This window comes from Oncorhynchus mykiss, chromosome 13 (assembly GCF_013265735.2).
Source record: "Oncorhynchus mykiss isolate Arlee chromosome 13, USDA_OmykA_1.1, whole genome shotgun sequence".
In the NCBI taxonomy this organism is placed as follows: domain Eukaryota; kingdom Metazoa; phylum Chordata; class Actinopteri; order Salmoniformes; family Salmonidae; genus Oncorhynchus; species Oncorhynchus mykiss.
Genome location: NC_048577.1, coordinates 69,100,190 through 69,126,320, shown reverse-complemented (window position 1 = coordinate 69,126,320; position 26,131 = coordinate 69,100,190). Strand labels below are relative to the sequence as shown.

General features: G+C 42.7%; 1 protein-coding gene and 1 long non-coding RNA gene across 3 annotated transcripts; both read right to left on the bottom strand.

The window, feature by feature from the left end:
* Positions 1 to 2,420: 2,420 nt before the first annotated feature.
* Positions 2,421 to 25,424, bottom strand: mrpl12 (mitochondrial ribosomal protein L12). Its single transcript, XM_036942000.1, has 5 exons — positions 25,213 to 25,424; positions 22,548 to 22,740; positions 10,040 to 10,114; positions 8,749 to 8,886; positions 2,421 to 4,197 (listed from the first exon to the last, which is right to left on the bottom strand). The coding sequence occupies exons 1-5, from the start codon at positions 25,269 to 25,271 to the stop codon at positions 4,081 to 4,083; spliced, it is 582 nt and encodes a 193-aa protein (XP_036797895.1). The 5' UTR covers positions 25,272 to 25,424; the 3' UTR covers positions 2,421 to 4,080.
* LOC118938360 lies at positions 4,750 to 6,702 on the bottom strand. 2 transcript variants are annotated; one of them, XR_005035650.1, is made up of 3 exons: positions 6,673 to 6,702; positions 5,622 to 6,348; positions 4,750 to 5,407 (listed from the first exon to the last, which is right to left on the bottom strand). It is a non-coding gene; the product is annotated as an uncharacterized LOC118938360 (long non-coding RNA). The 2 variants fall into 2 exon arrangements; XR_005035651.1 differs by lacking the exon at positions 6,673 to 6,702 and adding an exon at positions 6,510 to 6,558 and having other exon boundaries at positions 5,622 to 6,181.
* Positions 25,425 to 26,131: the final 707 nt, after the last annotated feature.

The window sequence follows — 26,131 nt, the reverse complement described above, 5'->3', positions numbered from 1 at the left end:
CTCCTTCTCTCCCTCCACTGACTGTCTGACACCCACTCCTTCTCTCCCTCCACTGACTGTCTGACACCCACTCCTTCTCTCCCTCCACTGGCTGTCTGACACCCACTCCTTCTCTCCCTCCACTGACTGTCTGACACCCACTCCTTCTCTCCCTACACTGACTCTGACACCCACTCCTTCTCTCCCACCACTGACTGTCTGACACCCACTCCTTCTCTCCCTCCACTGGCTGTCTGACACCCACTCCTTCTCTCCCTCCACTGACTGTCTGACACCCACTCCTTCTCTCCCTACACTAACTCTGACACCCACTCCTTCTCTCCCACCACTGACTGTCTGACACCCGCACCTTCTCTCCCTCCACTGACTGTCTGACACCCACTCCTTCTCTCCCTCCACTGACTGTCACTGCATGAAGAGCAGTGACCCCCCCCCCCTCCTCCTCCTAGCCTGGGGGGGGGGGCTGGTCTAAAGAAACACATGAAGAAAATGTATTTCAGAGGAACAGAATATGAGTCCTCTGCTCCATACCACAGGCTGTAGGCCTGTTCATTTATCTGACAGGATAGGCTTATAATGCCATTTTATATTATACAATTTTACGGTAAAAATAATATTACTGAATATGTTCTACATTCCAGAGGAGGTGTATATATATGAAGTGGCTATGTTGAGCGTAAAAGTGATCATTCCTATACATTAGATTTAGAGTTATTTGGCAACTTTAGTGGTGAATGATACAAACCTTAGAATGTGTTAGAAATCAACACAAACGGGCTGCGTGATGCGACTCCAGGATACTGACGATTTGAGAAGGTCTTGCACTCAGTTCCGCGCATCAGGCTACACACCCTCTCTTCTCTAATCAAGTGATCATATTTTCACCCGTCAGACTATTCTCAATTTAATCTTGCTTTTGCTAATATTTCAAGTTAGTTTAGATTTAGAATGGCCCATTATGAAATGGGCAGGAACAGGGGGAAATAGATATCATCTGTATGTACTGGAAGAGGTAAATGGGAGGCCGTTTCCCGCTGGTTCCTTTTCAACCGTGCCTGGTTCGCTCCTCCGGTTAGGTCACTCCACGCATCAACCATCAACCTCCACGGGTTCTCTAACGTAGTTCCTGAAACTACCCAGTGCTTCATTAGGAAAACCAAGTGGAATCTGTTCAGGAACATCGATAAGTAAAAATGTTTTCACAAAACATAATTAATTAAACTGTTGACGACCCCTCTCTCTGCGAGCTGAAAGAAGCAATGAAGGAGAGGAGATGGAAACACGGCGGTGAGATATTCTATAGTTAAAAGGTGATGTCAGCCTATTAATTATGAAAATGTCATAAAATACCCTATAACTAGGCTATTATAAAATCAAATAGAAATTCACAATAATTGTAGGCCAGCCTCTGTAAGCCAGCCTGCACAATCAATTAATCAACAGCATGGCCTATACATTCTCTCCCAGACTAATGGAAATGATGTTTGGAGTGTAGCATAAGGTAACCAACCAGTCCATCCAACACGTTCTCTCTGTGGTCTCGTTGACTCGTGACTGCTGCTGTGGCGGTAATATGGTCAGCACAACCCACAGCACAAGCTGCAGAGAAAAATGTGCCGTTTTAAAAGCTCATTTCCTGCAGTTCTACACATTTTGCCAATCGGGTGGAGAAATGTTTGCCGTCCCCAGTTGGTAATTTTTTATTTTATCTTTATTTAACTAGGCAAGTCAGTTAAGAACAAATTCTTATTTTCAACGAAGGCCAAGCCTTCTGTTCCCTTGTTCAGGGGCAGAACGACAGATTTGTACCTCGTCAGCTCGGGGATTTGAACTTGCAACCTTTCGGTTACTAGTCCAACACTCTAACCACTAGGCTACGCTGCCGACCCATGATTGCTAGCTGGCCTCTAGACTCATTTACCAATCTAAATGTTTAGTTGACATGGCTAATTGAGTGACTGTCAGTGGCCGACTTAAAGAGAAAAAAAAGCTGCTGATATAAAACCACGTTTCTAAATTGCACCTTGGTGTATTCTACTATTATAACTCTCAACAGTAAGTTGAGACCCCATAGGATTTACCTTTTGGGGGAGGGATTGATCCATGGGCCGACAGAATCAGGCGGGGCTGCCAGTTGCCCTGGTCTGGGAGAATCAGCACAGCTCTTCTGCCCCCTAGTGGCTCTTTTACATATTAAAATGCACTTCGTTTCAAATTCTAATGAATTCAAAATATAGATGTCGAACACCAAACATAGATTTACATAAAATATAAATATGTAATCACATCATCATGAATATATTTCACATAGGTACTATTTAATAATCGTTCATAGTCTTTATAGTTCATAGTCTTTACAGCACAATCTAATCTGTCAAAATGTGATCCAATGTAAGATTATATTCAACCAACCAAAGAAATGTAACTTGTATTTTTTATTTATTTTAATCACTTCATCATTGATCCTATATCAGCCATACAGTATAAAGACCAGGGGTTGGAACCAACATTCATTTTTCCAATCGTTTCGTTCTGAACAGGAAAATGCAAATTTAACTGTTAGGTTCCACTGTTCCGACCAGCAAAACAAAGTTCTGAACCGGTTCAAACCAAACAAAGGTACCAGTTTATAGCGTTCCTTTCGATTCCTTTTTTAACCTTTAAAATCAATTCCCCCCCCCCCCCCTTCACATTTAGCTAATTAAATGACTTCACCAATCAGTGGGGATAGAGGGATGGGGGGGTAGCCTAAACATGCACACACACTGGTAAAGAGTTTCAGCTTGCAGGCAGATACTGGAATATGTTTCTGAGTGACAGAGTGAGGGCGTTGCCTTGGCACTTCGTTGCATTTTTTTGTGAGAGTAGAAACAACGCCCGGAATGTAAAAGAACGTTATTAACCGGTTCCCATGCTTTTAAAATAATGGTTCTGTTCCGGAACAGTATGGATCACTTTCGTTCCAGGTTCTGTTTCTGCTACTTGAAAAATGACGTTATTTTCAGTTCTGTTCCGGTTCCAACCCGTAATGAGGACACAGCTCCGTTCTCCTGGTTCTAGAGAACACGGCAGTCTTACCAGTCAGGGGGAGGGTTTCTAAAAAAGCTTGGTTGCCAACGTGGTACCTCAGTCCTCTTGATGACCCACTCACACCACTCATAGAACAACCAGCAAAATGTCCATTTGACGAATTTGGTTCATTAACGCACATAAAATACCAGCGGAGGCTGGTGGGAGGAGCTATAGGAGGACAGGCTTATTGTAAATGGCTGACATGGAATTAATGGAATGGCATCAAATGGAAACCACCTGTTTGACTGCATTCCAGCCATGACAATGAGCCTGTCCTCCTATAGGCTCCTCCCACCAGCCTCCTCTGGAGAACACAGACAGTCAAACGTAGATATTTCAATGGTCACCGTGGAGGCTGGGTTGTCAGGGGAAATAACATAGTTACGTTAGTTACGTTAGTTACGTTAGTTACGAGGCTTTCTGGGAAACTCACCCCCAGACGAATACAGACAGGAGGCCAAGTCCAGCTTTAATGCAGACCAATGGGCAAAAGTACCAGACTGATAGATGGGCAAAAGTACCCATTATCCACCCTTCTCCTATACTGTACCCTCATATTCCCAGTCGTGGACTTTTAAACATGGGGCTGATGTAAACATTGGCTTGAGGGAGTTTTGAGTTTCCACCGTTGTTAAACCAATGTGAGAAAGAACCCAAGAGAAGTGCACACTTCAGGAGAAGGGTGGAGAATCGGGACAGAGCCAGACAGACGAACAAGACAAATGGGCGAGGAAACTGACGAGCGTCCGGGCGGTGGGCGGGTGCGTTCAGGCTCTGAGCCTGAGGAGTTCAGTCTGAGTTAGTTTCTCCCGCCTCACACCGTCCAGTTGGTAGCTAGTACAGCAACGTTGACAAAAAGGCTAGGTTTTAGTTTCCTTTTCCAAGGCATTGGTTCCTTTGTTCTTCTACTGCTGTATACAACAGAAAGATAGAAGACTGGCGTAACCGCAGCCAGACGGTGGATGGGTGGGGTCAGTCGGGTGGAGGGATGGAGAGAGGAGGGACGTTCTACTCCAGCACCACAGTGCCTCCTGCTGTCTCCAGGGCTGTCTTCAGCTTCTCCGCCTCCTCTTTGGACACATTGGCTCTGATCTCCTGGGGGAGGGACTCAACCAACTTCTTAGCCTGGAAAGAGGACAGAGGAGATCAGTGATCTACAGTAACAATAACACAAATCAACCAACTTCTTAGCCTGGCAGAGGACAGAGGAGATCAGTGATCTAGAATAAAACAAAGCAACCAACTTCTTAGCCTGGTAGAGGACAGAGGATCTATAGTAACATTAACACAAAGCAACCTCCTAGACAGACATGATTGTATGTCTTTCTGAGTAAGAAACAGAAGGAGGATTATACAGAGAGAACAAAGAAGGTCTCCAACTTCTTAACCTACTATATACATACAGAGAGCAGTACCAGAGTGAAAGGTCTCCAACTTCTTAACCTACTATATACATACAGAGAGCAGTACCACAGAGTGAAAGGTCTCCAACTTCTTAACCTACTATATTCATACAGAGAGCAGTACCACAGAGTGAAAGGTCTCCAACTTCTTAACCTACTATATACATACAGAGAGCAGTACCACAGAGTGAAAGGTCTCCAACTTCTTAACCTACTATATTCATACAGAGAGCAGTACCACAGAGTGAAAGGTCTCCAACTTCTTAACCTACTACATACAGAGAGCAGTACCACAGAGTGAAAGGTCTCCAACTTCTTAACCTACTATATACATACAGAGAGCAGTATCAGAGTGAAAGGTCTCCAACTTCTTAACCTACTATATACATACAGAGATCAGGACCACAGAGTGAAAGGTCTCCAACTTCTTAACCTACTACATACAGAGAGCAGTACCACAGAGTGAAAGGTCTCCAACTTCTTAACCTACTATATACATACAGAGAGCAGTACCACAGAGTGAAAGGTCTCCAACTTCTTAACCTACTATATACATACAGAGAGCAGGACCACAGAGTGAAAGGTCTCCAACTTCTTAACCTACTATATACATACAGAGAGCAGTATCAGAGTGAAAGGCCTCCAACTTCTTAACCTACTATATACATACAGAGATCAGGACCACAGAGTGAAAGGCCTCCAACTTCTTAACCTACTACATACAGAGAGCAGTACCACAGAGTGAAAGGTCTCCAACTTCTTAACCTACTACATACAGAGAGCAGTATCAGAGTGAAAGGTCTCCAACTTCTTAACCTACTATATACATACAGAGAGCAGTGGACCACAGAGTGAAAGGTCTCCAACTTCTTAACCTACTATATACATACAGAGATCAGGACCACAGAGTGAAAGGTCTCCAACTTCTTAACCTACTACATACAGAGAGCAGTACCACAGAGTGAAAGGTCTCCAACTTCTTAACCTACTACATACAGAGAGCAGTATCAGAGTGAAAGGTCTCCAACTTCTTAACCTACTATATACATACAGAGAGCAGTGGACCACAGAGTGAAAGGTCTCCAACTTCTTAACCTACTACATACAGAGAGCAGTACCAGAGTGAAAGGTCTCCAACTTCTTAACCTACTATATACATACAGAGAGCAGTACCACAGAGTGAAAGGTCTCCAACTTCTTAACCTACTATATACATACAGAGAGCAGTATCAGAGTGAAAGGTCTCCAACTTCTTAACCTACTATATACATACAGAGAGCAGTATCAGAGTGAAAGGTCTCCAACTTCTTAACCTACTATATATATATACAGAGAGCAGTACCAGAGTGAAAGGTCTCCAACTTCTTAACCTACTACATACAGAGAGCAGTATCAGAGTGAAAGGCCTCCAACTTCTTAACCTACTATATACATACAGAGAGCAGTACCACAGAGTGAAAGGTCTCCAACTTCTTAACCTACTATATACATACAGAGAGCAGTACCACAGAGTGAAAGGCCTCCAACTTCTTAACCTACTATATACATACAGAGAGCAGGACCACAGAGTGAAAGGTCTCCAACTTCTTAACCTACTATTTACATACAGAGAGCAGGACCACAGAGTGAAAGGTCTCCAACTTCTTAACCTACTATATACATACAGAGAGCAGGACCACAGAGTGAAAGGTCTCCAACTTCTTAACCTACTATATATACATACAGAGAGCAGTATCAGAGTGAAAGGCCTCCAACTTCTTAACCTACTATATACATACAGAGAGCAGTATCAGAGTGAAAGGTCTCCAACTTCTTAACCTACTATATACATACAGAGAGCAGTATCAGAGTGAAAGGCCTCCAACTTCTTAACCTACTACATACAGAGAGCAGTATCAGAGTGAAAGGTCTCCAACTTCTTAACCTACTATATACATACAGAGAGCAGTATCAGAGTGAAAGGTCTCCAACTTCTTAACCTACTATATACATACAGAGAGCAGTATCAGAGTGAAAGGTCTCCAACTTCTTAACCTACTATATACATACAGAGAGCAGGACCACAGAGTGAAAGGTCTCCAACTTCTTAACCTACTACATACAGAGAGCAGTATCAGAGTGAAAGGTCTCCAACTTCTTAACCTACTATATACATACAGAGAGCAGTATCAGAGTGAAAGGTCTCCAACTTCTTAACCTACTATATACATACAGAGAGCAGGACCACAGAGTGAAAGGTCTCCAACTTCTTAACCTACTACATACAGAGAGCAGTATCAGAGTGAAAGGTCTCCAACTTCTTAACCTACTATATACATACAGAGAGCAGTATCAGAGTGAAAGGTCTCCAACTTCTTAACCTACTATATACATACAGAGAGCAGTATCAGAGTGAAAGGTCTCCAACTTCTTAACCTACTATATATACATACAGAGAGCAGTATCAGAGTGAAAGGTCTCCAACTTCTTAACCTACTATATACATACAGAGAGCAGTATCAGAGTGAAAGGTCTCCAACTTCTTAACCTACTATATACATACAGAGAGCAGTGGACCACAGAGTGAAAGGTCTCCAACTTCTTAACCTACTATATACATACAGAGAGCAGGACCACAGAGTGAAAGGTCTCCAACTTCTTAACCTACTACATACAGAGAGCAGTACCACAGAGTGAAAGGCCTCCAACTTCTTAACCTACTACATACAGAGAGCAGGACCACAGAGTGAAAGGCCTCCAACTTCTTAACCTACTACATACATACAGAGAGCAGTATCAGAGTGAAAGGCCTCCAACTTCTTAACCTACTATATATATACAGAGAGCAGTATCACAGAGTGAAAGGCCTCCAACTTCTTAACCTACTATATACATACAGAGATCAGGACCACAGAGTGAAAGGTCTCCAACTTCTTAACCTACTATATACATACAGAGAGCAGTATCAGAGTGAAAGGTCTCCAACTTCTTAACCTACTATATACATACAGAGAGCAGGACCACAGAGTGAAAGGTCTCCAACTTCTTAACCTACTACATACAGAGAGCAGGACCACAGAGTGAAAGGCCTCCAACTTCTTAACCTACTATATACATACAGAGAGCAGTATCAGAGTGAAAGGCCTCCAACTTCTTAACCTACTACATACATACAGAGAGCAGGACCACAGAGTGAAAGGTCTCCAACTTCTTAACCTACTATATACAGAGAGCAGTACCACAGAGTGAAAGGTCTCCAACTTCTTAACCTACTACATACAGAGAGCAGTACCACAGAGTGAAAGGTCTCCAACTTCTTAACCTACTACATACAGAGAGCAGTACCACAGAGTGAAAGGTCTCCAACTTCTTAACCTACTATATACATACAGAGAGCAGTACCACAGAGTGAAAGGTCTCCAACTTCTTAACCTACTACATACAGAGAGCAGTGGACCACAGAGTGAAAGGTCTCCAACTTCTTAACCTACTATATACATACAGAGAGCAGTACCACAGAGTGAAAGGTCTCCAACTTCTTAACCTACTATATACATACAGAGAGCAGTATCAGAGTGAAAGGCCTCCAACTTCTTAACCTACTATATTCATACAGAGAGCAGTACCACAGAGTGAAAGGTCTCCAACTTCTTAACCTACTATATACATACAGAGAGCAGTATCAGAGTGAAAGGTCTCCAACTTCTTAACCTACTATATACATACAGAGAGCAGTACCACAGAGTGAAAGGTCTCCAACCCAGAGCTTTCCTATGTCTCAGACTGATTTGACTGCGTGTCCTTTAAGTGTGGACACTGGAACATGTGTGGTCAGAGATGGAACGGACAAATGATCACAAAGACAGGAAAGAACTAAAGAATCCTTGTCTGGCTGTGACATCACAGAGAGACAAACAGACCATCTGACCTGCACCAGGTTCAAGCCTTGGATGGCTGTGACATCACAGAGACAAACAGACCATCTGACCTGCACCAGGTTCAAGCCTTGGATGGCTGTGACATCACAGAGAGACAAACAGACCATCTGACCTGCACCAGGTTCAAGCCTTGGATGGCTGTGACATCACAGAGACAAACAGACCATCTGACCTGCACCAGGTTCAAGCCTTGGATGGCTGTGACATCACAGAGACAAACAGACCATCTGACCTGCACCAGGTTCAAGCCTTGGATGGCTGTGACATCACAGAGAGACAAACAGACCATCTGACCTGCACCAGGTTCAAGCCTTGGATGGCTGTGACATCACACAGAGACAAACAGACCATCTGACCTGCACCAGGTTCAAGCCTTGGATGCAATTCTTCACTTCTTTTATGAGTTTCACTTTCTCTGCTGCCTTCAGTTCTGTCAGTTTCACTGTGAAGTGTGTCTTCTCTTTCTTGACTGGTGCCGCGTCCTCTTCCACTGCCTGTAGGAGCAGAACGAATACCATGCTAGATTAGAACATGCTCCATCTACGCCCTGAGGACACGACATGCAGGTTACCATGCTAGATTAGAACATGCTCCATCTACGCCCTGAGGACACTACATGCAGGTTACCATGCTAGATTAGAACATGCTCCATCTACGCCCTGAGGACACGACATGCAGGTTACCATGCTAGATTAGAACATGCTCCATCTACGCCCTGAGGACACTACATGCAGGTTACCATGCTAGATTAGAACAAGCTCCATCTACGCCCTGAGGACACTACATGCAGGTTACCATGCTAGATTAGAACAAGCTCTATCTACGCCCTGAGGACACTACATGCAGGTTACCATGCTAGATTAGAACAAGCTCTATCTACGCCCTGAGGACACTACATGCAGGTTACCATGCTAGATTAGAACAAGCTCTATCTACGCCCTGAGGACACTACATGCAGGTTACCATGCTAGATTAGAACATGCTCTATCTACGCCCTGAGGACACTACATGCAGGTTACCATGCTAGATTAGAACATGCTCTATCTACGCCCTGAGGACACTACATGCAGGTTACCATGCTAGATTAGAACATGCTCCATCTACGCCCTGAGGACACTACATGCAGGTTACCATGCTAGATTAGAACATGCTCCATCTACGCCCTGAGGACACTACATGCAGGTTACCATGCTAGATTAGAACAAGCTCCATCTACGCCCTGAGGACACTACATGCAGGTTACCATGCTAGATTAGAACATGCTCTATCTACGCCCTGAGGACACTACATGACATGTTGATGTGTACAGTCAAGCACAACAATTACAAGAGGCTTACATCGGGCATTGAAACTAAACGAGGTTAAAGCCTTTATAGATAGAAGGGGCCTTTATAGATAGAGCTCTGCAGGGGTACCTCCTAGATCAAGTCATGTGGGGTAAGGGGTAACCACGGGGCGTCGTGTAAGGGGTGACCACGGGGCGTCGCGTAAGGGGTGACCACGGGGCGTCGCGTAAGGGGTGACCACGGGGCGTCGCGTAAGGGGTAACCACAGGGCATCGTGTAAGGGGTAACCAACACAGGTAAAGAATCTTGATAAACGTATTGAATAAAACACAGAAACACACTGAAACAATCCCCGTCTTACCAGAGCTGCAGGTGTTGCTGCTGCAGTCATGGCTCCCATTGGCATCATCCCAACATCCTGGATATTCAGGGTTTTCTGGGACAAACAAATTAAAACATACAATATTGGAGAAGTCATTGAGCAAATCAAAACGTTACTCATCACATGACTCGTTAACAACAGGTGTAGACCAACAGTGAAACGCTGACTTAGACCTTCCCAGCAATACAGAGAGAAAGAGAGTAGAACTAATAAAGTAAAACAAGTAGTAATAAATACAATGAGTAATGATAACATGGCTTTATTCACGGGGTACCAGTACTGAGTCAATAATAACATGGCTTTATTCACGGGGTACCAGTACTGAGTCAATAATAACATGGCTTTATACACGGGGTACCAGTACTGAGTCAATAATAACATGGCTTTATTCACGGGGTACCAGTACTGAGTCAATAATAACATGGCTTTATACACGGGGTACCAGTACTGAGTCAATAATAACATGGCTTTATACACGGGGTACCAGTACTGAGTCAATAATAACATGGCTTTATACACGGGGTACCAGTACTGAGTCAATAATAACATGGCTTTATACACGGGGTACCAGTACTGAGTCAATAATAACATGGCTTTATACACGGGGTACCAGTACTGAGTCAATAATAACATGGCTTTATACACGGGGTACCAGTACTGAGTCAATAATAACATGGCTTTATACACGGGGTACCAGTACTGAGTCAATAATAACATGGCTTTATACACGGGGTACCAGTACTGAGTCAATAATAACATGGCTTTATACACGGGGTACCAGTACTGAGTCAATAATAACCTGGCTTTATACACGGGGTACCAGTACTGAGTCAATAATAACATGGCTTTATACACGGGGTACCAGTACTGAGTCAATAATAACATGGCTTTATACACGGGGTACCAGTACTGAGTCAATAATAACATGGCTTTATACACGGGGTACCAGTACTGAGTCAATAATAACATGGCTTTATACACGGGGTACCAGTACTGAGTCAATAATAACATGGCTTTATACACGGGTACCAGTACTGAGTCAATAATAACATGGCTTTATACACGGGGTACCAGTACTGAGTCAATAATAACATGGCTTTATACACGGGGTACCAGTACTGAGTCAATAATAACATGGCTTTATACACGGGGTACCAGTACTGAGTCAATAATAACATGGCTTTATACACGGGGTACCAGTACTGAGTCAATAATAACATGGCTTTATACACGGGGTACCAGTACTGAGTCAATAATAACATGACTTTATACACGGGGTACCAGTACTGAGTCAATAATAACATGGCTTTATACACGGGTACCAGTACTGAGTCAATAATAACATGGCTTTATACACGGGGTACCAGTACTGAGTCAATAATAACATGGCTTTATACACAGGGTACCAGTACTGAGTCAATAATAACATGGCTTTATACACGGGGTACCAGTACTGAGTCAATAATAACATGGCTTTATACACGGGGTACCAGTACTGAGTCAATAATAACATGGCTTTATACACGGGGTACCAGTACTGAGTCAATAATAACATGGCTTTATACACGGGGTACCAGTACTGAGTCAATAATAACATGGCTTTATACACGGGGTACCAGTACTGAGTCAATAATAACATGACTTTATACACGGGGTACCAGTACTGAGTCAATAATAACATGGCTTTATACACGGGTACCAGTACTGAGTCAATAATAACATGGCTTTATACACGGGGTACCAGTACTGAGTCAATAATAACATGGCTTTATACACGGGGTACCAGTACTGAGTCAATAATAACATGGCTTTATACACGGGGTACCAGTACTGAGTCAATAATAACATGGCTTTATACACGGGGTACCAGTACTGAGTCAATAATAACATGGCTTTATACACGGGGTACCAGTACTGAGTCCATAATAACATGGCTTTATACACGGGGTACCAGTACTGAGTCAATAATAACATGGCTTTATACACGGGTACCAGTACTGAGTCAATAATAACATGGCTTTATACACGGGGTACCAGCACTGAGTCAATAATAACATGGCTTTAAACACGCGGTATCAGTACTGAGTCAATAATAACATGGCTTTATACACGGGGTACCAGCACTGAGTCAATAATAACATGGCTTTATACACGGGGTACCAGTACTGAGTCAATAATAACATGGCTTTATACACGGGGTACCAGTACTGAGTCAATAATAACATGGCTTTATACACGGGGTACCAGTACTGAGTCAATAATAACATGGCTTTATACACGGGTACCAGTACTGAGTCAATAATAACATGGCTTTATACACGGGTACCAGTACTGAGTCAATAATAACATGGCTTTATACACGGGGTACCAGTACTGAGTCAATAATAACATGGCTTTATACACGGGGTACCAGTACTGAGTCAATAATAACATGGCTTTATACACGGGGTACCAGTACTGAGTCAATAATAACATGGCTTTATACACGGGGTACCAGTACTGAGTCAATAATAACATGGCTTTATACACGGGGTACCAGTACTGAGTCAATAATAACATGGCTTTATACACGGGGTACCAGTACTGAGTCAATAATAACATGGCTTTATACACGGGGTACCAGTACTGAGTCAATAATAACATGGCTTTATACACGGGGTACCAGTACTGAGTCAATAATAACATGGCTTTATACACGGGGTACCAGTACTGAGTCAATAATAACATGGCTTTATACACGGGGTACCAGTACTGAGTCAATAATAACATGGCTTTATACACGGGGTACCAGTACTGAGTCAATAATAACATGGCTTTATACACGGGGTACCAGTACTGAGTCAATAATAACATGGCTTTATACACGGGGTACCAGTACTGAGTCAATAATAACATGGCTTTATACACGGGGTACCAGTACTGAGTCAATAATAACATGGCTTTATACACGGGGTACCAGTACTGAGTCAATAATAACATGGCTTTATACACGGGGTACCAGTACTGAGTCAATAATAACATGGCTTTATACACGGGGTACCAGTACTGAGTCAATAATAACATGGCTTTATACACGGGGTACCAGTACTGAGTCAATAATAACATGGCTTTATACACGGGGTACCAGTACTGAGTCAATAATAACATGGCTTTATACACGGGGTACCAGTACTGAGTCAATAATAACATGGCTTTATACACGGGGTACCAGTACTGAGTCAATAATAACATGGCTTTATACACGGGGTACCAGTACTGAGTCAATAATAACATGGCTTTATACACGGGGTACCAGTACTGAGTCAATAATAACATGGCTTTATACACGGGGTACCAGTACTGAGTCAATAATAACATGGCTTTATACACGGGGTACCAGTACTGAGTCAATAATAACATGGCTTTATACACGGGGTACCAGTACTGAGTCAATAATAACATGGCTTTATACACGGGGTACCAGTACTGAGTCAATAATAACATGGCTTTATACACGGGGTACCAGTACTGAGTCAATAATAACATGGCTTTATACACGGGGTACCAGTACTGAGTCAATAATAACATGGCTTTATACACGGGGTACCAGTACTGAGTCAATAATAACATGGCTTTATACACGGGGTACCAGTACTGAGTCAATAATAACATGGCTTTATACACGGGGTACCAGTACTGAGTCAATAATAACATGGCTTTATACACGGGTACCAGTACTGAGTCAATAATAACATGGCTTTATACACGGGTACCAGTACTGAGTCAATAATAACATGGCTTTATACACGGGTACCAGTACTGAGTCAATAATAACATGGCTTTATACACGGGGTACCAGTACTGAGTCAATAATAACATGGCTTTATACACGGGGTACCAGTACTGAGTCAATAATAACATGGCTTTATACACGGGGTACCAGTACTGAGTCAATAATAACATGGCTTTATACACGGGGTACCAGTACTGAGTCAATAATAACATGGCTTTATACACGGGGTACCAGTACTGAGTCAATAATAACATGGCTTTATACACGGGGTACCAGTACTGAGTCAATAATAACATGGCTTTATACACGGGGTACCAGTACTGAGTCAATAATAACATGGCTTTATACACGGGGTACCAGTACTGAGTCAATAATAACATGGCTTTATACACGGGGTACCAGTACTGAGTCAATAATAACATGGCTTTATACACGGGGTACCAGTACTGAGTCAATAATAACATGGCTTTATACACGGGGTACCAGTACTGAGTCAATAATAACATGGCTTTATACACGGGGTACCAGTACTGAGTCAATAATAACATGGCTTTATACACTGGGTACCAGTACTGAGTCAATAATAACATGGCTTTATACACGGGGTACCAGTACTGAGTCAATAATAACATGGCTTTATACACGGGGTACCAGTACTGAGTCAATAATAACATGGCTTTATACACGGGGTACCAGTACTGAGTCAATAATAACATGGCTTTATACACGGGGTACCAGTACTGAGTCAATAATAACATGGCTTTATACACGGGGTACCAGTACTGAGTCAATAATAACATGGCTTTATACACGGGTACCAGTACTGAGTCAATAATAACATGGCTTTATACACGGGGTACCAGTACTGAGTCAATAATAACATGGCTTTATACACGGGGTACCAGTACTGAGTCAATAATAACATGGCTTTAAACACGGGGTACCAGTACTGAGTCAATGATAACATGGCTTTATACACGGGGTACCAGTACTGAGTCAATAATAACATGGCTTTATACACGGGGTACCAGTACTGAGTCAATAATAACATGGCTTTAAACACGCGGTATCAGTACTGAGTCAATAATAACATGGCTTTAAACACGCGGTATCAGTACTGAGTCAATAATAACCTGGCTTTATACACGGGGTACCAGTACTGAGTCAATAATAACATGGCTTTATTCACGGGGTACCAGTACTGAGTCAATAATAACCTGGCTTTATACACGGGGTACCAGTACTGAGTCAATAATAACATGGCTTTATTCACGGGGTACCAGTACTGAGTCAATAATAACCTGGCTTTATACACGGGGTACCAGTACTGAGTCAATAATAACATGGCTTTATACACGGGGTACCAGTACTGAGTCAATAATAACATGGCTTTATACACGGGGTACCAGTACTGAGTCAATAATAACATGGCTTTATACACGGGGTACCAGTACTGAGTCAATAATAACATGGCTTTAAACACGCGGTATCAGTACTGAGTCAATAATAACATGGCTTTAAACACGCGGTATCAGTACTGAGTCAATAATAACCTGGCTTTATACACGGGGTACCAGTACTGAGTCAATAATAACATGGCTTTATACACGGGGTACCAGTACTGAGCCAATAATAACATGGCTTTATACACGGGGTACCCGCACTGAGTCAATAATAACATGGCTTTATACACGGGGTACCAGCACTGAGTCAATAATAACATGGCTTTATACACGGGGTACCAGTACTGAGTCAATAATAACATGACTTTATACACGGGGTACCAGTACTGAGTCAATAATAACATGGCTTTATACACGGGGTACCAGTACTGAGTCAATAATAACATGGCTTTATACACGGGTACCAGTACTGAGTCAATAATAACTTGGCTTTATACACGGGGTACCAGTACTGAGTCAATAATAACATGGCTTTATACACGGTGTACCAGTACTGAGTCAACAATAACATGGCTTTATACACGGGGTACCAGTACTGAGTCAATAATAACATGGCTTTAAACACGGGGTACCAGCACTGAGTCAATAATAACATGGCTTTATACACGGGGTACCAGTACTGAGTCAATAATAACATGGCTTTATACACGGGGTACCAGTACTGAGTCAATAATAACATGGCTTTATACACGGTGTACCAGTACTGAGTCAACAATAACATGGCTTTATACACGGGGTACCAGTACTGAGTCAATAATAACATGGCTTTAAACACGGGGTACCAGCACTGAGTCAATAATAACATGGCTTTATACACGGGGTACCAGTACTGAGTCAATAATAACATGGCTTTATACACGGGGTACCAGTACTGAGTCAATAATAACATGGCTTTATACACGGGTACCAGTACTGAGTCAATAATAACATGGCTTTATACACGGGTACCAGTACTGAGTCAATAATAAACATGGCTTTATACACGGGGTACCAGTACTGAGTCAATAATAAACATGGCTTTATACACGGGGTACCAGTACTGAGTCAATAATAACATGGCTTTATACACGGGTACCAGTACTGAGTCAATAATAACATGGCTTTATACACGGGTACCAGTACTGAGTCAATAATAACATGGCTTTATACACGGGGTACCAGTACTGAGTCAATAATAACATGGCTTTATACACGGGGTACCAGTACTGAGTCAATAATAACATGGCTTTATACACGGGGTACCAGTACTGAGTCAATAATAACATGGCTTTATACACGGGGTACCAGTACTGAGTCAATAATAACATGGCTTTATACACAGGGTACCAGTACTGAGTCAATAATAACATGGCTTTATACACGGGGTACCAGTACTGAGTCAATAATAACATGGCTTTATACACGGGGTACCAGTACTGAGTCAATAATAACATGGCTTTATACACAGGTACCAGTACTGAGTCAATAATAACATGGCTTTATACACGGGGTACCAGTACTGAGTCAATAATAACATGGCTTTATACACGGGGTACCAGTACTGAGTCAATAATAACATGGCTTTATACACGGGGTACCAGCACTGAGTCAATAATAACATGGCTTTATACACGGGGTACCAGTACTGAGTCAATAATAACATGACTTTATACACGGGGTACCAGTACTGAGTCAATAATAACATGGCTTTATACACAGGGTACCAGTAATGAGTCAATAATAACATGGCTTTATACACGGGTACCAGTACTGAGTCAATAATAACATGGCTTTATACACGGGTACCAGTACTGAGTCAATAATAACATGGCTTTATACACGGGTACCAGTACTGAGTCAATAATAACATGGCTTTATAAGCGGGGTACCAGTACTGAGTCAATAATAACATGGCTTTATACACGGGGTACCAGTACTGAGTCAATAATAACATGGCTTTATACGCGGGGTACCAGTACTGAGTCAATAATAGCATGGCTTTATACACGGGTACCAGTACTGAGTCAATAATAACATGGCTTTATACAATAATAACATGGCTTTATACACGGGGTACCAGCACTGAGTCAATAATAACATGGCTTTATACACGGGGTACCAGTACTGAGCCAATAATAACATGACTTTATACACGGGGTACCAGTACTGAGTCAATAATAACATGGCTTTATACACAGGGTACCAGTAATGAGTCAATAATAACATGGCTTTATACACGGGTACCAGTACTGAGTCAATAATAACATGGCTTTATACACGGGTACCAGTACTGAGTCAATAATAACATGGCTTTATACACGGGTACCAGTACTGAGTCAATAATAACATGGCTTTATACGCAGGGTACCAGTACTGAGTCAATAATAACATGGCTTTATACACGGGGTACCAGTACTGAGTCAATAATAACATGGCTTTATACGCGGGGTACCAGTACTGAGTCAATAATAACATGGCTTTATACACGGGTACCAGTACTGAGTCAATAATAACATGGCTTTATACACGGGTACCAGTACTGAGTCAATAATAACATGGCTTTATACACGGCTACCAGTACTGAGTCAATAATAACATGGCTTTATACACGGGGTACCAGTACTGAGTCAATAATAACATGGCTTTATACACGGGTACCAGTACTGAGTCAATAATAACATGGCTTTATACACGGGGTACCAGTACTGAGTCAATAATAACATGGCTTTATACACGGGGTACCAGTACTGAGTCAATAATAACATGGCTTTATACACGGGGTACCAGTACTGAGTCAATAATAACATGGCTTTATACACGGGTACCAGTACTGAGTCAATAATAACATGGCTTTATACACGGGTACCAGTACTGAGTCAATAATAACATGGCTTTATACACGGGGTACCAGTACTGAGTCAATAATAACATGGCTTTAAACACGCGGTATCAGTACTGAGTCAATAATAACATGGCTTTATACACGGGGTACCAGTACTGAGTCAATAATAACATGGCTTTAAACACGCGGTATCAGTACTGAGTCAATAATAACATGGCTTTATACACGGGGTACCAGTACTGAGTCAATAATAACATGGCTTTATACACGGGGTACCAGTACTGAGTCAATAATAACATGGCTTTATACACAGGGTACCAGTACTGAGTCAATAATAACATGGCTTTATACACGGGTACCAGTACTGAGTCAATAATAACATGGCTTTATACACGGGGTACCAGTACTGAGTCAATAATAACATGGCTTTATACACAGGTACCAGTACTGAGTCAATAATAACATGGCTTTATACACGGGTACCAGTACTGAGTCAATAATAACATGGCTTTATACACGGGGTACCAGTACTGAGTCAATAATAACATGGCTTTATACACGGGGTACCAGCACTGAGTCAATAATAACATGGCTTTATACACGGGGTACCAGTACTGAGTCAATAATAACATGGCTTTATACACGGGGTACCAGTACTGAGTCAATAATAACATGGCTTTATACACAGGGTACCAGTACTGAGTCCATAATAACATGGCTTTATACACGGGTACCAGTACTGAGTCAATAATAACATGGCTTTATACACGGGTACCAGTACTGAGTCAATAATAACATGGCTTTATACACGGGGTACCAGCACTGAGTCAATAATAACATGGCTTTATACACGGGGTACCAGTACTGAGTCAATAATATCATGACTTTATACACGGGGTACCAGTACTGAGTCAATAATAACATGGCTTTATACACGGGTACCAGTACTGAGTCAATAATAACATGGCTTTATACACGGGTACCAGTACTGAGTCAATAATAACATGGCTTTAAACACGCGGTATCAGTACTGAGTCAATAATAACATGGCTTTAAACACGCGGTATCAGTACTGAGTCAATAATAACATGGCTTTAAACACGCGGTATCAGTACTGAGTCAATAATAACATGGCTTTATACACGGGGTACCAGTACTGAGTCAATAATAACATGGCTTTAAACACGCGGTATCAGTACTGAGTCAATAATAACATGGCTTTAAACACGCGGTATCAGTACTGAGTCAATAATAACCTGGCTTTATACACGGGGTACCAGTACTGAGTCAATAATAACATGGCTTTATACACGGGTACCAGTACTGAGTCAATAATAACATGGCTTTATACACGGGGTACCAGTACTGAGTCAATAATAACATGGCTTTATACACGGGGTACCAGTACTGAGTCAATAATAACATGGCTTTATACACGGGGTACCAGTACTGAGTCAATAATAACATGGCTTTATACACGGGGTACCAGTACTGAGTCAATAATAACATGGCTTTATACACGGGGTACCAGTACTGAGTCAATAATAACATGGCTTTATTCACGGGGTACCAGTACTGAGTCAATAATAACATGGCTTTATACACGGGTACCAGTACTGAGTCAATAATAACTTGGCTTTATACACGGGGTACCAGTACTGAGTCAATAATAACATGGCTTTATACACGGGGTACCAGTAGATACAAGCAGCAGGTAGTCTAGTGGTTAGAGTGTAGGGGCGGCAGGTAGTCTAGTGGTTAGAGTGTAGGGGCGGCAGGTAGTCTAGTGGTTAGAGTGTAGGGGCGGCAGGTAGTCTAGTGGTTAGAGTGTAGGGGCGGCAGGTAGTCTAGTGGTTAGAGTGTAGGGGCGGCAGGTAGTCTAGTGGTTAGAGTGTAGGGGCGGCAGGTAGTCTAGTGGTTAGAGTGTAGGGGCGGCAGGTAGCCTAGTGGTTAGAGTGTAGGGGCGGCAGGTAGCCTAGTGGTTAGAGTGTAGGGGCGGCAGGTAGCCTAGTGGTTAGAGTGTAGGGGCGGCAGGTAGCCTAGTGGTTAGAGTGTAGGTGCGGCAGGTAGCCTAGTGGTTAGAGTGTAGGGGCGGCAGGTAGTCTAGTGGTTAGAGTGTAGGGTCGGCAGGTAGCCTAGTGGTTAGAGTGTAGGGGAGGCAGGTAGCCTAGTGGTTAGAGTGTAGGGGCGGCAGGTAGCCTAGTGGTTAGAGTGTAGGGGCGGCAGGTAGTCTAGTGGTTAGAGTGTAGGGGCGGCAGGTAGCCTAGTGGTTAGAGTGTAGGGGCGGCAGGTAGTCTAGTGGTTAGAGTGTAGGGGCGGCAGGTAGTCTAGTGGTTAGAGTGTAGCGGCGGCAGGTAGTCTAGTGGTTAGAGTGTAGGGGCGGCAGGTAGCCTAGTGGTTAGAGTGTAGGGGCGGCAGGTAGACTAGTGGTTAAGAGTGTAGGGGCGGCAGGTAGTCTAGTGGTTAGAGTGTAGAGGCGGCAGGTAGTCTAGTGGTTAGTGTGTTAGACCTGTAACCAAAAGGTTGCAAGTTTGAATCCCCGAGCTGACAAGGTACAAATCTGCCATTCTGCCCCTGAACAAGGCAGTTAACCCCACTGTTCCTAGTCCGTCATTGTAAATAAGAATGTGTTCTTAACTGACCTGCCTAGTTAAATAAAAGGTTAAATTATAAAAATACATTAACTGTATGATTTGTTTCCACAGGCAGGAGCTCTGTGGAATATTATATACACAGCTCTAAAAAATAAAGGGAACACTAAAATAACACGTCCTAGATCTGAACGAATGAAATATTCTTATTAAATACTTTTTTCTGTACATAGTTGAATGTGCTGACAACAAAATCACACAACAATTATCAATGGAAATCAAATTTATCAACTCATGGAGGTCTGGATTTGGAGGCACACTCAAAATTAAAGTGGAAAACCACACTACAGGCTGATCCAACTTTGATGTAATGTCCTTAAAACAAGTCCAAATGAGGCTCAGTAGTGTGTGTGGCCTCCACGTGCCTGTATGACCTCCCTACAACGCCTGGGCATGCTCCTGATGAGGTGGTCTCCTGAGGGATCTCCTCCCAACTAAAGCATCCGCCAACTCCTGGACAGTCTGTGGTGCAACGTGGCGATGGTGGATGGAGCGAGACATGATGTCCCAGATGTGCTCAATTGGATTCAGGTCTGGGGAACGGGCGGGCCAGTCCATAGCCTCAATGCCTTCCTCTTGCAGGAACTGCTGACACACTCCAGCCACATGAGGTCTAGCATTGTCTTGCATTAGGAGGAACCCAGGGCCAACCGCACCAGCATATGGTCTCACAAGGAGTCTGAGGATCTCATCTCGGTACCTAATGGCAGTCAAGCTACCTCTGGCGAGCACATGGAGGGCTGTGCGGCCCCCCAAAGAAATGCCACCCCACACCATGACTGACCCACCGCCAAACCGGTCATGCTGGAGGATGTTGCAGGCAGCAGAACGTTCTCCACGGCGTCTCCAGACTGTCACATGTGCTCAGTGTGAACCTGCTTTCATCTGTGAAGAGCACAGGGTGCCAGTGGCGAATTTGCCAATCTTGGTGTTCTCTGGCAAATGCCAAACGTCCTGCACGGTGTTGGGCTGTAAGCACAACCCCCACCTCATACCACCCTCATGGAGTCTGTTTCTGGTCCTGCTGCTGGGTTGTTGCCCTCCTACGGCCTCCTCCACGTCTCCTGATGTACTGGCCTGTCTCCTGGTAGCGCCTCCATTCTCTGGACACTACGCTGACAGACACAGCAAACCTTCTTGCCACAGCTCGCATTGATGTGCCATCCTGGATGAGCTGCACTACCTGAGCCACTTGTGTGGGTTGTAGACTCCGTCTCATGCTACCACTAGAGTGAAAGCACCGCCAGCATTCAAAAGTGACCAAAACATCAGCCAGGAAGCATAGGAACTGAGAAGTGGTCTGTAGTCACCACCTGTAGAACCCCTCCTTTGTTGGGGGTGTCTTGCTAATTGCCTATAATTTCCACCTGTTGTCTATTCCATTTGCACAACAGCATGTGAAATGTATTGTCAATCAGTGTTGCTTCCTAAGTGGACAGTTTGATTTCACAGAAGTGTGATTGACTTGGAGTTGCATTGTGTTGTTTAAGTGTTCCCTTTATTTTTTTGAGCAGTGTATATATAGATACCCTGGTATAGAGGTAGATACTAGAACTATGTATATAGGACAATGTACTGTGTGTTATATATAGGACAATGTGCTATGTACTGTGTGTTATATATAGGACAATGTGCTATGTACTGTGTGTTATATATAGGACAATGTGCTATAATTTATGACACTGACTGTGTGGCACTGGATACGAGCGTCTGCTAAATGACTCAGATGCCCACGTCTCCTTATGTTAATCTACACAGTCTACATGTTCCAGTTCCATACCTTGAGGAGCTCATTGAGGTCTGACACCTCTAACAAGGTGAGGCTGGTGATGTCGTGTACCAGCTGGGTGATTTTGGGGGGGTACTGTTTGGGGGCTCCATCCAGAGGGGGGGCGGCGATGACAGCAGAAAGGCTGGCTGGGCTGGTCCCGAGTGTTCGGAGGGCACATGACGTTGGTGTCTGGAGCTCCTGCCTGGGGAAACAAAGCACACAGTTAATGTATTATTTTATTGAACCTTTATTTAACTAACTAGGCAGGTCAGTTAAGAACACATTCTCATTCACAAACCCGGACGACGCTGGACCAATTGTGTCGCCGCCCTACGGGACTCCCCAATCACGGCCGGATGTGATGCAGCCTGGATTCGAACCAGGTACTGCAGTGACGCCTCTTACACTGAGATACAAGGTAAGTTGCTAGCTGGCATCTATCTTAACATAATCAATAGTTAACTACACACGGTTGATGATATTACTTGTTTATCTAGCTTGTCCTGCGCGTTGCATATAATCGATGCGGTGCCTGTTAATTTCTCATTAAATCACAGCCTACTTCCACAAACGGGTGATGATTTAACAAGCGCATTTGCGAAAAAAGCACTGTCGTTGCACCAATGTGTACCTAACCATAAACATCAATGTCTTTCTTAAAACCAATAGACAAGTATATATTTTTAAACCTGCATATTTAGTTAATATAGCCTGCTAACATGAATTTATTTTAACTAGGGAAATTGTGTCACTTCTCTTGCGTTCTGTGCAACAGAGTCATGCTATATGCAGCAGTTTGGGCCGCCTGGCTCGTTGGGAACTGTGTGAAGACCATTTCTTCCTAACAAAGTTTGCCAGAATTTTACATAATTATGACATTACATTGAAGGTTGTGTAATGTAACAGCAATATTTAGACTGAAGGATGCCACCCGTTGCCAGAACGGTTCCGTATTTCACTGAAAGAATAAACTTTTTGTTTTCTAAAAGTGTTTCCGGATTTGACCAAATTAATGACCTAAGGCTCATATTTCTGTGTGTTAATTAGAATTAAGTCTATGATTTGATATTTGATAGAGCAGTCTGACTGAGCGATGGTAGGCAGCAGCAAGTTCGTAAGCATTCATTCAAACAGCACTTTCCTGCGTTTGCCAGCAGCTCTTCGCTGTGCTTCAAGCATTGCGCTGTTTATGACTTATGACCGATCAACTCCTGAGATTAGGCTGGCAATACTATAGTGCCTATAAGAACATCCAATAGTCAAAGATATATGAAATATAAATGGTATAGAGAGAAATAGCCCTATAATTCCTGTAATAACTACAACCTAAAACTTCTTACCTGGGAATATTGAAGACTCATGTTAAAAGGAACCACCAGCTTTCATATGTTCTCATGTTCTGAGCAAGGAACTGAAATGTTAGCTTTCTTACATGGCACATATTGCACTTTTACTTTCTTCTCCAACACTGTTTTTGCATTATTTAAACCAAATTGAAGATGTTTCATTATTTATTTGAGACTAAATTGATTTTATTGATGTAATTAAGTACACATTTTAAAAAGTGTTCTTTCAATGTTGTTGTAATTGTCACTATTAGCCGATTAATCGGTATCGGCTTCCTTTAGCCCTCCAATGAAAAATCATAATCGGCCGACCTCTACAGTCAATCCAGTGTTTCCTCTGTAGAGCGTGCAACCCGTCCACCTAAAATAGTTTGGTTTCTATTGGTTTAAATGGACAGTTTTGGTGCAAATTAATTAACAACTATGCACTAATGAATTAGATTTAGGCTCCTGGATATGACTTTAGAGGCCTTTCGAGTCTCATCTGTAAAACCCTCCTAGGCCTAAGGGAATGACTGATTCAATGTTGTCACAGATCTCTCAAAGATTCTTCAAATCCCCCACCAGTTAGTAATATAGCAGTAGCTAGTTAGCTGCTATTTCTCATCCTAATTTTCCACCTGGTTCAGTTGGGAAAGGGAATACTTAGTCAGTTGCACAACTGAATGCATTCAACCAAAATGTGTCATCCGCATTTAACCCAACCCCTTCTGAATCAGTTGTACAACTGCCACGGTAAGGTTGACAAGATCATTATACAATGGTGAAAATCTATTCAAATCACCAATCAGAACCAGGAGGGAAGCTCTAGCAAGATACAGGATATGACAACCATTTGTCAAAGTTAAACACAAATGCCATACAAGAAACACATGACCTTGACTGGCACATCTCATAAGGAAGGAACGGGGTGCATTAGGTCCGTGGAACTGGCTAACGTTATTTACTGCTGAGCCTTCTCGCTCTAGATTACAAGTTAGTTAGCTGGTTTTACAACACATTCCCCGTGACGGATTAATCCATTTGGCTGCAAGATTGTTCCTCACTAGCTAGCTAACGAGGAATAGGTGGCATTGCGGTTGGCTAGCTAGCCGGTTGATCATAAAATCCGTTCTTCACAAAGCAAGTGAATGAGCCCAGGGTTATTATGTTAATAGTTCTATGTGATTCCGACTATTTGGGGCACATAAATGGTTAATGCATGGCAAATTAGCTAGCAATTCTCTGCCCTTGACGCGTTTAGCGTTAGCAAACCATCTAGCTCCTGTGTCCCACTGTTGTAGAATTTACACAAGCAGCTACGATCCCCGGTTATGACACCCGCTTACCGATGCGTCTTTGCGGCGATTCGCAGTGCGGTCCGAATGCAGTGTCTTGTGTAGTACATGTTTATTATTTGTGCCCCCGGATCTCCTCCAGATATTTCCAATTCACAGAGTCACAGCGTTGCCTGTTAGTCCTGGTCCTTCTCCCTCAATAGCACATGGCGTCCTCCACTCTCTGTTACTGACCTACCCACAATGCATTGCGCCACAAACGAGTTGTAGTTCCACTAAATAACTTTATTAACAAAGTAGCTTTTGTCAATCTCAGTGTGTGCGTCTCTCTCTCTCTCAATTCAATTGACTTTATTGATATGGCAAGTTCATTATTACTTACATTATCAAAGTATACATATAGAAAAATATAAATCGATGTTTTATATATATATTTATACATATATAAAATATATAATTATATATAAATAAATGGTGGGACCAACAGCAATAATAATAGTAGTAGTGGACATGGGATTACCATTAACAACAACAATATTAATCAGAACAACAATACATTAAAGCAATAGTAGTAGACCAGTGTCAACATGACTGAGAAGACACATGACCTGGTAGTAGACCAGTGTCAACATGACTGAGAAGACACATGACCTGGTAGTAGACCAGTGTCAACATGACTGAGAAGACACATGACCTGGTAGTAGACCAGTGTCAACATGACTGAGAAGACACATGACCTGGTAGTAGACCAGTGTCAACATGACTGAGAAGACACATGACCTGGTAGTAGACCAGTGTCAACATGACTGAGAAAACACATGACATGGTATGAAAGACAAAACAAAACAAGATGGGAAATATTATCGACATTACTTTGCACTTTTCACTGGCTGCCCCTCAGTTTGTGGCAGAAGGACACATTTGGCTGCAGGGTAGCCTAGTGGTTTGAGTGTTGGACTAGTAACCGGAA